At 41.9% G+C, this 12,797-nt stretch overlaps 1 protein-coding gene across 8 annotated transcripts in view; it reads right to left on the reverse strand.

The window, feature by feature from the left end:
• Positions 1 to 1,373: 1,373 nt before the first annotated feature.
• Positions 1,374 to 12,797, reverse strand: part of TULP2 (TUB like protein 2) — a 38,040-nt gene continuing 26,616 nt past the window's right edge. For all 8 annotated transcript variants that reach the window (XM_042473447.1, XM_042473440.1, XM_042473439.1 and 5 more), the window contains 7 exons: positions 12,100 to 12,236; positions 9,491 to 9,673; positions 8,660 to 8,772; positions 6,985 to 7,099; positions 3,917 to 4,015; positions 3,616 to 3,787; positions 1,374 to 2,184 (listed from right to left, as the gene is read on the reverse strand). In XM_042473447.1, the coding sequence (XP_042329381.1) occupies positions 2,051 to 2,184; positions 3,616 to 3,787; positions 3,917 to 4,015; positions 6,985 to 7,099; positions 8,660 to 8,772; positions 9,491 to 9,673; positions 12,100 to 12,236 (953 nt within the window). In that variant the 3' untranslated portion in view covers positions 1,374 to 2,050. The remainder of the gene's footprint in view (positions 2,185 to 3,615; positions 3,788 to 3,916; positions 4,016 to 6,984; positions 7,100 to 8,659; positions 8,773 to 9,490; positions 9,674 to 12,099; positions 12,237 to 12,797) is intronic.

Consider the following 12,797-nt stretch of genomic DNA (forward strand, 5'->3'; position numbering starts at 1 on the left):
AGCAAAGCAATGCCCCAAGTCCCAGGTCAGCCAGACAACCCAGAAGGATACCATGGTTGATGGTATCAAATGCCACTGAAAGATCAAGGAGGATTTTGTCAGCCTACTTCCTTGTTAAACTGCATGTGTTGCTAGATGCCAATAAAACATGAGGATCAAACTAGTATAGTAGTCATCATGAAATGAAGCAAGGGCATAATATGCATCGGCTTGAGGTGGGGCTACTCTGGCAAACACCAGTGTTGACATACATAATCCAACTCCCTTGCTTTTTCCTTTGACAGACTTGCTCTCAGGTTAAAGGGATGTCAAATATACAGAGATGTTATGGTGACAGCTGTGGTACTGGCCTAATTTATGAACAAACTAATCTCATTGAACATCATAGGCATGGATAGGATTCTGCTGTTTGTCCCATTAAGAACAATGAGCAAATTAATGGTGACAAACCTCAGTCCCATTGCTTTTTGTGTGATCTACTCATGACTTAGTTGGGCTGCCTGGGAGATACCTGGCTTTCCAGATGATGTTAGACTCAAACTCCCACCACCATCATAGGCTGGCTAAGACTTGTTATAGGGAGTTATAGTCGAACAACCTCTGGAAGGCCAAATGTTCTCCAGTCCTGCTTTAATTGGCAATTTTCACCTTGTAAAATTGATCTGTGCCATTTTGTAAGGCAGAGACCTGCTACCTATAATTTCTTCCTGACTTAAGCCAGGATTTTGTGGCTCCACTAGTGGCTACTAAACTTAAATCCCCAGAAGCTGTTGTGATTACAGTTCCAAGTATACTTTACTACTGGCCAGGCTGACTAGAACATCTAGGAGTTAGAGGAGTTTATCAGACAAGGGAAATTGGAAGTATAATCCAATGGCAATCCAAATGCAATCATGGGGTTTAACGTTATTGCGTGATAGTCTACGACATGCTATTTCGGGCAATGGGAAGTCAGTCTGAACGCAATCATGGGGTTTCATGTTATTGCATGAGTAGTGATCACACACAATTTTGGGCAATGGGAAGTCAGTTCAAACACAATTCACATTCACGTAAATTTGCTGCACTAGCAAATTCACGTGAATGTGTTCTGGCCCCCCTTTTTTTTTCATTCAAAATTAAGAGAAATTCCTCCCATGTGATAAACTCCAGAGTCCAAAAACATTCAGGAATCACTGAAAATACACGCCACGCTGAAAGCCACATTCTAAAAATGTGATATATTGTACAGCAGCAACCCTCTTTTGTTGTGGGCAAATGGAAGTAGAGGTTAGCTGAAGCGAAGCTTGTAGAATCCCCAACTGATGAAGTCAATCAGCAACATAAATTTTTGGTAACAGGCCCATCTACTCCCAAGAACAAACCAACAACTGTTTTGATTTCTGGGTAAACTTTATTTCCAATCTGTTACCCAATTTTGATATAGAAAAGAAGATGGGTGGGGGTTGCAGCTTCCGTTTGTATTTTAAAATGGCTGCCACTTCCCATCAACATGGGTGCCTCTTTTCTTGTTCTGAATTTGTGAAGCTGGCAGAAATGACTCTTCTTTTGGTGTCTGCTGTTTCTTCAAGTAACAGAGCTGTGGTCCACATCGGGTGAGATGGTCTGTTTCCTTAGTAGATGGGTACTGTTTTGAAAGGATGGCTAGGAGGGATTTTAGAGCCTAACAAGCCTGAACCAAAGTCATGAAGTTCAAATATTAAGTTGTACAGCTGAGCATATGAGGTTGAGTGTGGGGAAAGTCAAAGAGCAAATGGAAAAAAAGCAGAAACAAATGGGAAGATGAGAAGTCAAGGGTTCTAGGAAAGCACAAGGCTGTCTTGTCTTGACAGAGCTTAAATGGAGGCAGAGCAAAAGGAAGCCAAACATGGCAGCTTAACAGTAACAAGTCATGTGGAGGTCCAACCTGACAAGGGATGGGAAGGTCAGAGGTTCAAAGGTAGGCAGTACTAAAAAAAGTATTGGATTGTCCAGTTTTATGAAGCAGCAGGAAGCAATCTGCAACAAAACCAGAGGGATTTCGACAACTGGAGTTCATTGGATTGGCCTTCTACTCGCAAGCAAGTTTCCCATCAAAGCTGGACAAGCAGATGGCAAATGCCTGAAGTGCGCAGAGTGGGTACTGGTAATCCATGGTGAAGACATCGGGTGCCACGCGACCAAACTGTAGCACAATGTAGTCAGCTGGAGGCCAGAGAGGGGGGGAAAAAAAAACCAACAGATGAGGAAGTAAAGAGAGCGAGTCACGAACTCTTTTCTTCTGCCCCACACCAACCCTTCTCCTTAAAAAAAAATATGCTCAGCATATTCTCTGAGATATATCTCTCTTCTTGAGTACTGCAGAGATCTAATTTCTGTTTACATTCTTCTCTAGCTGCCTATCCAATTATTCACATGTGGTACAAGGTAAAAAAAAGTTTTTTTTTTAAAGGTTATACAGGTTCATGAGATTTGGACCATGTCTGCATCCAGGAGATTTTGCACAACAAGTTCTATTAAGTAATATATCCAGTTATTATGACTTGCCAAAAATGGAGCCAGATCTACCATTAGGCAAAATGAGGTGGCCACCAATTGCCACCAGACTTTGGAAGAAAAGGCAGGAATAAATTGTTACTTATTTACTATGCTTTTGCACCAGAGACAATAAAAGATGATAGTGAGATTTTCTATCTCCTGTGCCAAAATAAGTTGGTAGGGCATGAATATGTCTCGAGTTGAGTGGGTCACAATGGGCTACTATTCGCCACTTTACTACAGGCAGCAAAATGTCCTAGGCTGGCCTCAGTCAACAACAATTGCTTAATTACTCTAAAATCTTTTGTCCGTTGCTTAGAGAGCTGGGGCTCTTATATTGGAGAATCATGTGGATTTCTCTTTTAATGTATACTGTGTTGTTGTTTTATGATTTCAAGCTGAATCTGACTTATGACACCCTACCATAGGGTTTTCTGGACAAGTTTTATTTGGGGGAGGTTTGCCACTGCCCTCCTTTGCGGCTGAGTGTCACTTGACCAAGGTCACCCAGTGGGTTTCCAAGCTGAGTGGGGACTCCAACCCTGGTCTCTTGGAATCTTAGTCCAATGCCCAGATCACCATATTAAGCTGAATTAATGTATATTGCAAAAAAAAAAAAAAGTGTTTTACATTATTTTGTTTTAAATTACCCAGTGTTTTTGTTCCTTCATCCCACTCTGAGATCTTTAACTATAAATTGTTGTTATTGTGTGCCTTCAAATCATTTTTGACATATGACCAGCTTAAGGTGAATGCATCACAGGGATTGTATCACAGATTTGTTCAGTGAGAGTTGTCATTGCCTTTGTCTGAGGAGAAGAATGTGTGACTTGCCCAAGGTCACACAGTGAGTTTTGATGGCCAAGTGGGGATTTGAACCCTGGTACCCCAGAATCCTGGTCCAAGACCACACTGGCTCTCTTAGCTATAAGGCATGACATAAATGGTCAACTGTATCGTGCTTTCAATTGCTTGTGCTGCACTTGCAAGACTTCTTTACTTAGAAGTTAGCCCCACAGAATCGCTTTAAAGCAGACAGTCATTACAGTGCTGAAAAAATCTTCCCCCCAATTCACATTCCTGTGCACCATTACTCACAGTTATCTTCTGAGATGATCTGGAAATTTTTGACAGATGCCTGTGTGACACGCCCATGGAAGTTGAGCACATACGACTGGGTCTCCTCGTTCCAAGCTGGCATCTTGTTCTGGAGTTTGATCAGGTTCTGCATGTTCCGGTTTCGGAATCGGATAAGTAAGGTCTCGTGTTCCTGTAGGTGAAGATGGGCACATGGTAAGCAAATGGCTGCCTTATGTTTGCAGCTTTCACCTGAGGCAGGCATTGAGGTGAGAGGTAGGGGGAGAGGCCTCTAACCTCCTTGTAAACTAGAACCACTCACATTTTTAGGACGGATGCAGATCCTCTCATTATCTGAGTTCATGCCAGGAATGATCACTGTCATTTTTCGTGGGCCCCTAAACCCCAAAACATTGGTTTCCTGAAAGAAGGCAGGAACACACACACAAAAATAAATAAATAAATCTCAGCTTGTTGTGTTGTCAGTTAAAGGTTAGTATTCCTTTGCATAGCTATCATTCATTCGATTCTACAAAGACAGACGGACAGGCAGATTGTGTATTTATAATTCACTCTTCAGACGAAAAGGCTTCTAGGGCAGTTTACAAATCAGTAATATGACTTTTCCCTGCTCTCAGACTTATCATCTAAATAAGACACAACACAGAAAGAAATTTGAATCGCAGTGTGGGAGGGGATTAAGTCCAGAAGATGCTGGCTTCTCTTCTTTTCCTCAATGTCCACAGCTGTGGAGAGAAGGCCTGTCACCAGCTATTGGCGTCAAGACACCATGGACCTGTGCCTGGCTGCTCTTCTCTCAGGCCAGAACAATGGATTTATTTTCTTTTAAAATCACCTTCATCCTTATGGACATCGTAATGGCATATAAGAGTATGATCAAAATACAATACAGACAACAAAATCAAATAATCACAATTTTCTAAGCAGGAAGAAAGCAATTATAATTGCCAGCTCATATCACACAATAATAACCAGGCAACAAAAAGGTTTGGAGCGCCGGGGAGACAGCAGTTTTGGTGTTGGCTACAATTTCACCAGAAGGGCAGGTGTACCTGAGAAGGCTATTCCCCTTTTATTGCCATAATGTACACACAGTCCTTGGCAAAGAACCTTCCTTAACAATTTTTGGACAGGCAGACTGACACAAGGAGAGGTATTTGACTTGCAAGCCAGTTAGAATATCTTTTTAAATATGAAGAACCTGAACAGGGCCAGATTAAGACCTTCAGAAATCCTAAGTACTTAAAAGATTTTAGTGTCCCTGTATATATTTAATTCAAAATATAAACAATAAACTCTAAAAAAAAATCTCCAAATTTGGAGAAGCCCCTTCCCTCCATCTGACAACACTGTACTGAGTGCTGCTATGTTCGCTCTCACTGGACAACTGAACATGATAGTTGACATAACCAAGAACGGTTATGTGAGCCTTGGTGGACCATATGGCAGTTTGCCAGTTACCAGAGTCTAACTCTGTTGTATTCCGAAACTAACATATATCATTAACCTTTATTACTATTTTATTATTGTTTTTATTACAGTATATATGTACGTGTGTAATTTTTTCATTTATTGTGGGAGCCTTTTGTGGAACCTGTTCAGTTTCACCATTTGCAGTTTTGCACTATGTGGTCCATGGAAAATCTGGCAATGGAAAATTTCTGTGGTGACCTCTTCCCTTTATGTCCTAATTGTTGTTGTTGTGTGTGCCTTCAAGTCATTTCTAACTTATGCAATCCTATTGGGGGGGGGGAGTTCATGTCAAATTTCTTCAGAAAGGGATTTGCCTTGGCCTTCCCCTGTGAGACATATGACTTGCCCAAGGCCACCCAGTGGGTTTCATGACTGAGCTGGAGGTCTCCAGAGTTGTAATTCAGCACTCAAACCACTATGCCATGCCAGCTCTCTTAAGCATTTGCTTATTTTGCTTAATGATAATCTAGCTCTGACATGGGGCAAATCCAAGCCTTGCTCTCCAAACAAAATGCTCCTCCCTCCACATGACACCATTGTTGGATGGTTTCCCAGTTTTTGTATACCTTCTCATTCTAGAAGGTTGAAAGGCTTCTCTTAAGCCTTACTTACTTGCATTAGGTTTAAACTAAAAGATGCTGGTACTTTGGGTCCCACCCACCATTGGAATATGGTTCCTCCTCTCAAATTGATTTCAGGCTTCAGGCTAAAAAAAGTAACTTTTTAAACAGGAGGTAAAATTCTAATTTCTGAGCATCTACTCATCTTTTCCCCTCATCAGGGATTAAACTGCTCCATATCAAAATATGAAAATAATATAAATGTGGCTATTAGTACTAATACCAATACAGATGCTATTAAGTACCTGCCCTTGACTTACATTTGATGGGCTAGGTAGTATAGTACTATCAATTGTTCCCTGGAGAAAAGAATCTCTCCCTGTAACTCCCGGATTGTGACTGCTGCTGCCACACTGCATAAATTAAGCACTCTGACACTACTTTAATTTCCATGGCTCAATACTATGGAATTCTGGGATTTTTAGTTTGTAATAGAGCTCCAGAATTCCATAACAGTGAGTTATGGCAGTAAAAGTAGTGTCAGAATGCTTTACTTCTGTAATGTGGATTGTCTCAAGTTTCCTTTGAAAAGAATGCGCTAAGCAGTTGAGGCCAGCTAGATGCAGGGAGACAGCCAGCATGGCATAGTGGTTCAAGTGTTGACTACAGCTCTGGAGACTAAGATTCGATTCCCAGCTTGTTCATGAAACTCACTGGGTGACCTTGGGCAAATCACATGCTCTAAGCCTGAGGGGAAAGCAGTAGCAAACCTCCTCTGGGCAAATTTGCCAAGAAAACCCTATGATAGGTTCGCTTTAGGGTTGCCATAAGTTGGAAACGACTTGAAGGCAAACAACATTAAGACAAGGTGAAAGGGGGAGACAGCATGTTTAGTAAGAAGAAAGATTCATCAACACATACAGAATTCAGAAAATCTCTGAACTTTTGTAACTCAGATCTTATTATAATACCAACACACAAACTCTAGGTACAGATTTACTATGCTAATGAAAAAGAAATAATTAAATAAATGAATACTATGGGATATATGCACATGATTTCTCAAGTGTGCATGCATAAGAAATGTAATTCTTTTGATGAATGATGTAGTATGTTGTAGTATTAAAATGCTTTGTTACTTTCTGTGTGGAAATGCATAAATGTTTGGAAGTTTGCCATATTAATCATGTCTGCTCTGTAGAAGAGATTCCCCAGGCACTCTTTTGCTGCAGCATATAAAGAAAAAGTTTAGATTTCCCTCTTTGGTATGAGTCTTGATTGGCATAAGGTGCACTGGAGTACAAATCCCAAATTGGCTTGGGAACAACAAACTTACATAGCAAATGGCAACCAGCTCTTGCCGCAACTGGGCTGTTTCTGGAACAAAAGGTTTCTTGTCTGGATTGATCCCGTTGTCAAACACAGTAAACTTAGTTCCCAGTACATTGGATCTAGAAATGAGTGTAAAAGACATTTGCTTATTTTAGGCTTATTTTGGAATTTTCTTCAACCTGACCCCACAAACATCTACACAATGGAAAATCCCAAAAGTAAAAAGCACCCAAATTTGTCCACTTTCTGTGTAAGTTAATGTCGGATTAATGTTCAATGCCCCTGATGTGTCTGAAAACAATCCTGCTTTTGTAGGATTTGTCCACTTTCTCTGCAGGTTAATTTCACATTAATGCTCAATGCATCTGAAAATGATCCCACTTTTGTGGGATTTGTCCACTTTCTGTGCGGGTTAATTTTGGATTAATGCTCATTGTGTCTGAAAACGGTCCTGCTTTTGTGGATTTAAATCCCATTTCTGCACAGGATTTGGCTGATTCCCTCCCGTGTGATAAACTCCTAAGACTCTGGAGACTAGGGTTTGAATCCCTGCTCAGCTGTGGAAATCCACTGAGTGACTTTGGCCAAGTCACACTATCTCAGGCTCAGAGGAAGGCAATGGCAACCCTTGCCAAGAGAACCCTGTGATAGGTTAGCCTTAGAGTTGCACATAACATCAGCAATATTAGTCCTTTTCTAAAGCTAATGGACCTTAACTGCTCCCTGAAAACCAAGTCTGCATCTACACTGCAGAAATAATGCAGTCTGACACTGCTTTAACTGACATGCTCAGTGCTAGGCAGTCCTGGGATTTGTAGTTTGTTGTGGCACCTGAGCTCTCTGACAGAGAAGGCTACATTACAAATCCCTGAATTCTGTAGCATTGAGCTATGGCAGTTAAAGCAGTGTTGAAGTGCATTATTTCTGCAGTGCAGATGTAGCCTAAATCACCAAAAACAACAACAACCCGCTTTACATTATAAATGATCACTCAAAACAGGTCGTCCTACCTGGAAAAATCCATCCCTTCCCCCTCTAGATATTTCCAATATTGTCTATAAACTCAGGAGAAACAGGGAAGTCTGGTAGATAATGTCATCATCTGAGAGAATTAAGAAGTCCCTGCAATCCATCCCTGCTCTACTCCGCTACTGTGCTCGTGGGGAAATACCACTGCATGTAAAACACATGCCCTATATCCCTGTGCCATCACCCCTGTGCAAGAACTAGGGAAACTATGGGGCCTCATTAGTCCTCCAGGAGATTATGGAGATACATGTCCCCAGGAAAAGCTCAGTCCCTTCCCCCTCAACTGCCCCAACTGCCCTCTAGGAGGTGTGCGGACATTTCTGCGATTTTTGTGGGTGAGGTGACTTGACCATTTTTGTAAACTATTGGTAAACTGTTATTGTATTTTATTGTTGTGCTTTGTATATTTTATCGGGTTGTAATCCCACCTCGATCCATCTGGGAGAGGCAGGAAATTATTATTATTATTATTATTATTATTATTATTATTATTATTATTATTATTATTTTAGGCCCAGGAGAGGCTGGTAGTAACTTCCTATTCGTTTCTGGTTTAAAATGTCTAGGGGATATTGGGGGCCACATGTGGCCTACAGACTTCACATTGCCCATCCCACTCTAGAATATAGCAGGGTTGAAAACAGACCCACCTGATTTTTCCAATGAAGTTGTCTCCATCCCGTGACAGATCAATGGGGTCTAAGGAAATGAGGTAGTTAGAGGTCTTGCTTTTTTTCCTTTTCCGCCCAGACATGAGGAAACGCTGAAGAAGAAGACATACCATAGCAGTTAATAAGACCAGTTTGTGCTTGCCTCTTTCATCAACTGCATTCTTTAAACTCCTTGTTGTGTGCCTTCAAGTAATTTCTGACTTATAGCAATGGGGTTTTCTTGGAAGAATTTGCTAGCTTTCCTCTGAGACTAAGAGAGTGTGACTATCTCAAGATCACCTAATAGGTTTCCATGGCAGAATGAGGATTGGAATCCTGTTCTCCAGAGTTATAGTCCAACACTCACACCACTACACCACACTGCCTCTCCTTCAAAGTCCTATAGGCCCCAAACCCCCATAGGCCCCAGTCAAAAAGAAAACAGTCAAGGATTATGGGATATCTAGTAGTCTTTAAAGGTGTTACATAGCATTTTGAGGCCAGGCAAAAGAGGAATATCCCAATAGGCCTTATTATTCATAATTTCATTCGGTTTAAGAGAGATTTGTGTTCCATGATTTAAAATGCAAGCAAATTTTCAAAGTGTCCATAGCAAGATTGCATCCCATGAAACACACATGACATGTACAAATCTATATGTTTACTGAAAAGGAAGCCTCTCAGTACTGGATAAGGCTTACTCCCTATACAATGTATGTTCAGGGCTCCTACATTATAAGTAGCATCTGAAGGCAGAACACAAGCTTAAATAAGTAGTGTATCAGAATGTTTATACTTTAAAAGAAAATACTTGTTCTTGCTTGCTGATACCTTCTTTCCATTTTCCATCTCAAGATGCAAATAGTAGAAAGGGAAGATGCCCTTGTCCATTCCTTTCCTGTCCCGTGTGATGCGACATTGGATAATGTGGCCCTGAGGAGCAGGTTTCAGGATGAATTCTTCAACGTCATCCACCTTGACAGACAATGGGGTGCTGGATTCCCCACTTGGAGACTGTCAAGGGGAAGAGAGTAAAAAACGGAAATTGTGATGTGATGAAATGTGGTGTAAAAGTTGAAGCAAGAGACCCTATCTTTTCTTGAAGCAAAGCTGACCCTCAAGATGTTCTGGGATTGTTCCTCCCATCAGCTCCTAGCCAGCATAGCCAATGTGGAAGGGTGAAAGAAAGAGCTGCTGTCCAGTAATTGAGGCCCATTTACAGTACACAATTATAGCACAATTATTCCATTTTAACTGCTAATGTTGCATCCTATTGAATCTTGGGACTGGTAGTCTGAAGAGGCACTGGAATGTCTGGCTGAAAATTCAAAATACTCCTCCCTAAAATGGTTCTCCCACAAATGGACCTTGAGCTTATTTGGAGGTTCTAGAAGGAAGCACAGCTATCGTATACCTGGGACTGAAGACATCCTTCTATCTGGGATGGTTGTCCTCTTCCACTAAGGGTGCAGCTTTGGGAGGGACACACATGGAGGAAGGGGATACCTGCATAGCCAGCCCCCCCCCCCGGCTTTTAATCCCAGGATGCCATAAAATAAAACCATGGCAGTTGAAGTGGAATTATAGTGTCACAATTCTGCCGCTATATAATCCCTGGAGGGCTACACATTTCCACCACTGCTTTAAGCAGTGGCATCACTAGGGGGGTGCGGGAACTGCAGACCACTCCAGGTGGCAGGGCAGGGCATCTGGAGGGATTGGCACAGCTATGGATAAGCAAGAACGGGTGCTTTTCCACTTGCCCAGTAGCCACACAGGAACCTAATTAGGCCTTCCAGAGGACACAGTGCTCCCCACCTTAATAGCAGCAGCTGCTGGGGAGAAGCCACAGCAGATCCTGATGCCTTTTGGGGGAAGAGCTTCCTTCAGGATCTAATGTGATCCTTAAGCCTTTTGGGTGGGGGCTTTCTTAGGGTCTAGAGCAACTGCAGCCATGCTGGACCCAGAAGCCTTTCCAGGAGCACCAGGGCCTACTTCATGATTTGGTGCAGCTGAGGCCATGCTGAACCCTGAAGGTCTTTCTGGGGGAGGGGGGCAGAGGCTGCAGTGGTCTGGGCAGGCAGTTCACTAGGGGAGAGTTTGCTCTCCCCCTGCACCTGGTGACACCAACCTCAGAGATGCCACTAGCTTTCAGTGAGCTGAAAAAAAGATGAATTCTACTTTGGTCTGTTTTTAAATTCCACCAGTTTTTCAACAGAATAGCAATAGAAAGAGCAAGTACTTTTCTAAACTGTTTGTCGGTGCACTTAAGCACTCCCTAGGCAGTTTACAAAGTGTAAGCTAAATTGCCCCCAACAATCTGGGCATTCATTTTAGTGACCTAGGAAGCCTGAGTCAAGCTTGAGCCCTTGGACTGGTAGTGAACTTATGGTTTGTGAGTGAGTGACTGCAGTACAGGCATTTAACCACAGCGCCACCAGGGCTCTGTCTGAGTAACACACACAAGGGAGTGTACTTTTTCCTTTTAAAACTTTCTGCCTTAGGGATTTGAAAATGGAGATTTATATGGGAAAAAGATTTATTATTGATTTAAGGTTTCTTATTTGTGCATTGTAATGAAGGATAACTAAGAAGTTAATATTATTTTGTTATATAATATTTATATTCAGTTAAATTTCAAGGAAATGAGATGAACAAGGTAACTGGTGGGGGAGCTAGTGTAAGAAAAGCTATCCTACGTAAAAGGTTGAACAATACGGAAGTTATGTACGAAGATGTTTCAACTTAACTGTGATATCAGAAATAAGATGATGTCAGTTTGAATGGAAATTTTATGTTTATAACATTTGAATTAAAAAAACTTTCTGCCTTGTGCAGAAAGAGAATGGGAAAACTGACAGTTTCACTGATGCCAATTTCCATCACTTTCCTGCACTGTTTCTTCTATTTCCCCCTGCCACACTCTTCTTTGCTTTCTGAGGAAACTGACAATGCTTTCCCTGGCTTTCTCAGTTTCTGTGGAGGCCAGGAAAAGCCTAAGTGACAAGAAAGGAAATGGCACTGGAATGGCTTAAAACAGGGGCATGGAACCTCTTGCCTTTTGAATATTTTAGACTTCGTTCCCTAAAAAATTGGCTAAAGGCATGGGGATGTGAAAATTATTGTTCCCCCAATAAGAAAATCAGGAGAGCTAAAGACTGCCCAGTCTGTCTTAAAATGATACCTGTAGAATTGCACTGAAGTAGGCAGACGGAGAGGGCAGGCAGTTATTCATTTTTGGTCTTTTTAGACTACAATGCCAAGTAGTCAAGCTGACTAGGGATGCTGGGCATTGTACTCCAAAAATATTTTTTCCCAAGCTCAAGATCAGTGGTGACATTTAAAGCAGCAAAACTCTATCCAGTGGTAAATGGTGAGAGGTTATCTGAATACTCAGGAAAGCTTGATTTTGACCTTAGCATCTCAGAGGATAAGCTGACCTCCTTAGGGATGTACATGACCCGTTCGAGGATGTCTTGCTCCTCGCCTTTGAATTCTTCCTTCTCCTCCTCCTCCTCATCTTCATCCTCATCTTCCTCATCATCACTCTGGCTTCTCCTTCCATTGGTGAGAGACCCTGGGAAAAGCAGGGAGAATTGCAAAGTGAGGGGAGAGGAACTGATGACAAGTAATTCCTGAAATCAGGAGAGAGTTGTTTAAAACATTCAACTCCCTTCAGCTGTGTCTCTTGACTTATGGGCAAGACACACCTGGACTGAGTTGAATGTTTTAACTGAATGATTTCAGGAATATACGGTACTTAACCAACAGTCTGGTCTTAAATATTCAGACATGGCTACCCCTCTTGGTTCAAAGGCATATCATTCTGTCACCAGAAAGAAGGTGCCACAGTTTCTTGCCTTCATTGTGTCTCTGGTTTACACTTAGTGCTATATTTGAAGTGAGAGCCAGTGTGGTGTAGTGGTTTGAGCGTTGGGCTATGATTCTAAGAGCAGAGTTCAAATCCCCACCCAGCCATGAAAACCCACTGTGTGACCTTGGGCAAGTCACACCCTCAGCCTCAGAGGATGGCAATGACACCCCCTCTGATAAAACTTGCCAAGAAAACTCAATGATAGGCTTGCCTTAGGTCACCTAACAACTTGACGTCACACAACACACACACACACATTTGAGG

Source organism: Sceloporus undulatus, chromosome 6 (genome assembly GCF_019175285.1).
Source record: "Sceloporus undulatus isolate JIND9_A2432 ecotype Alabama chromosome 6, SceUnd_v1.1, whole genome shotgun sequence".
Taxonomy (NCBI): Eukaryota; Metazoa; Chordata; class Lepidosauria; order Squamata; family Phrynosomatidae; genus Sceloporus; species Sceloporus undulatus.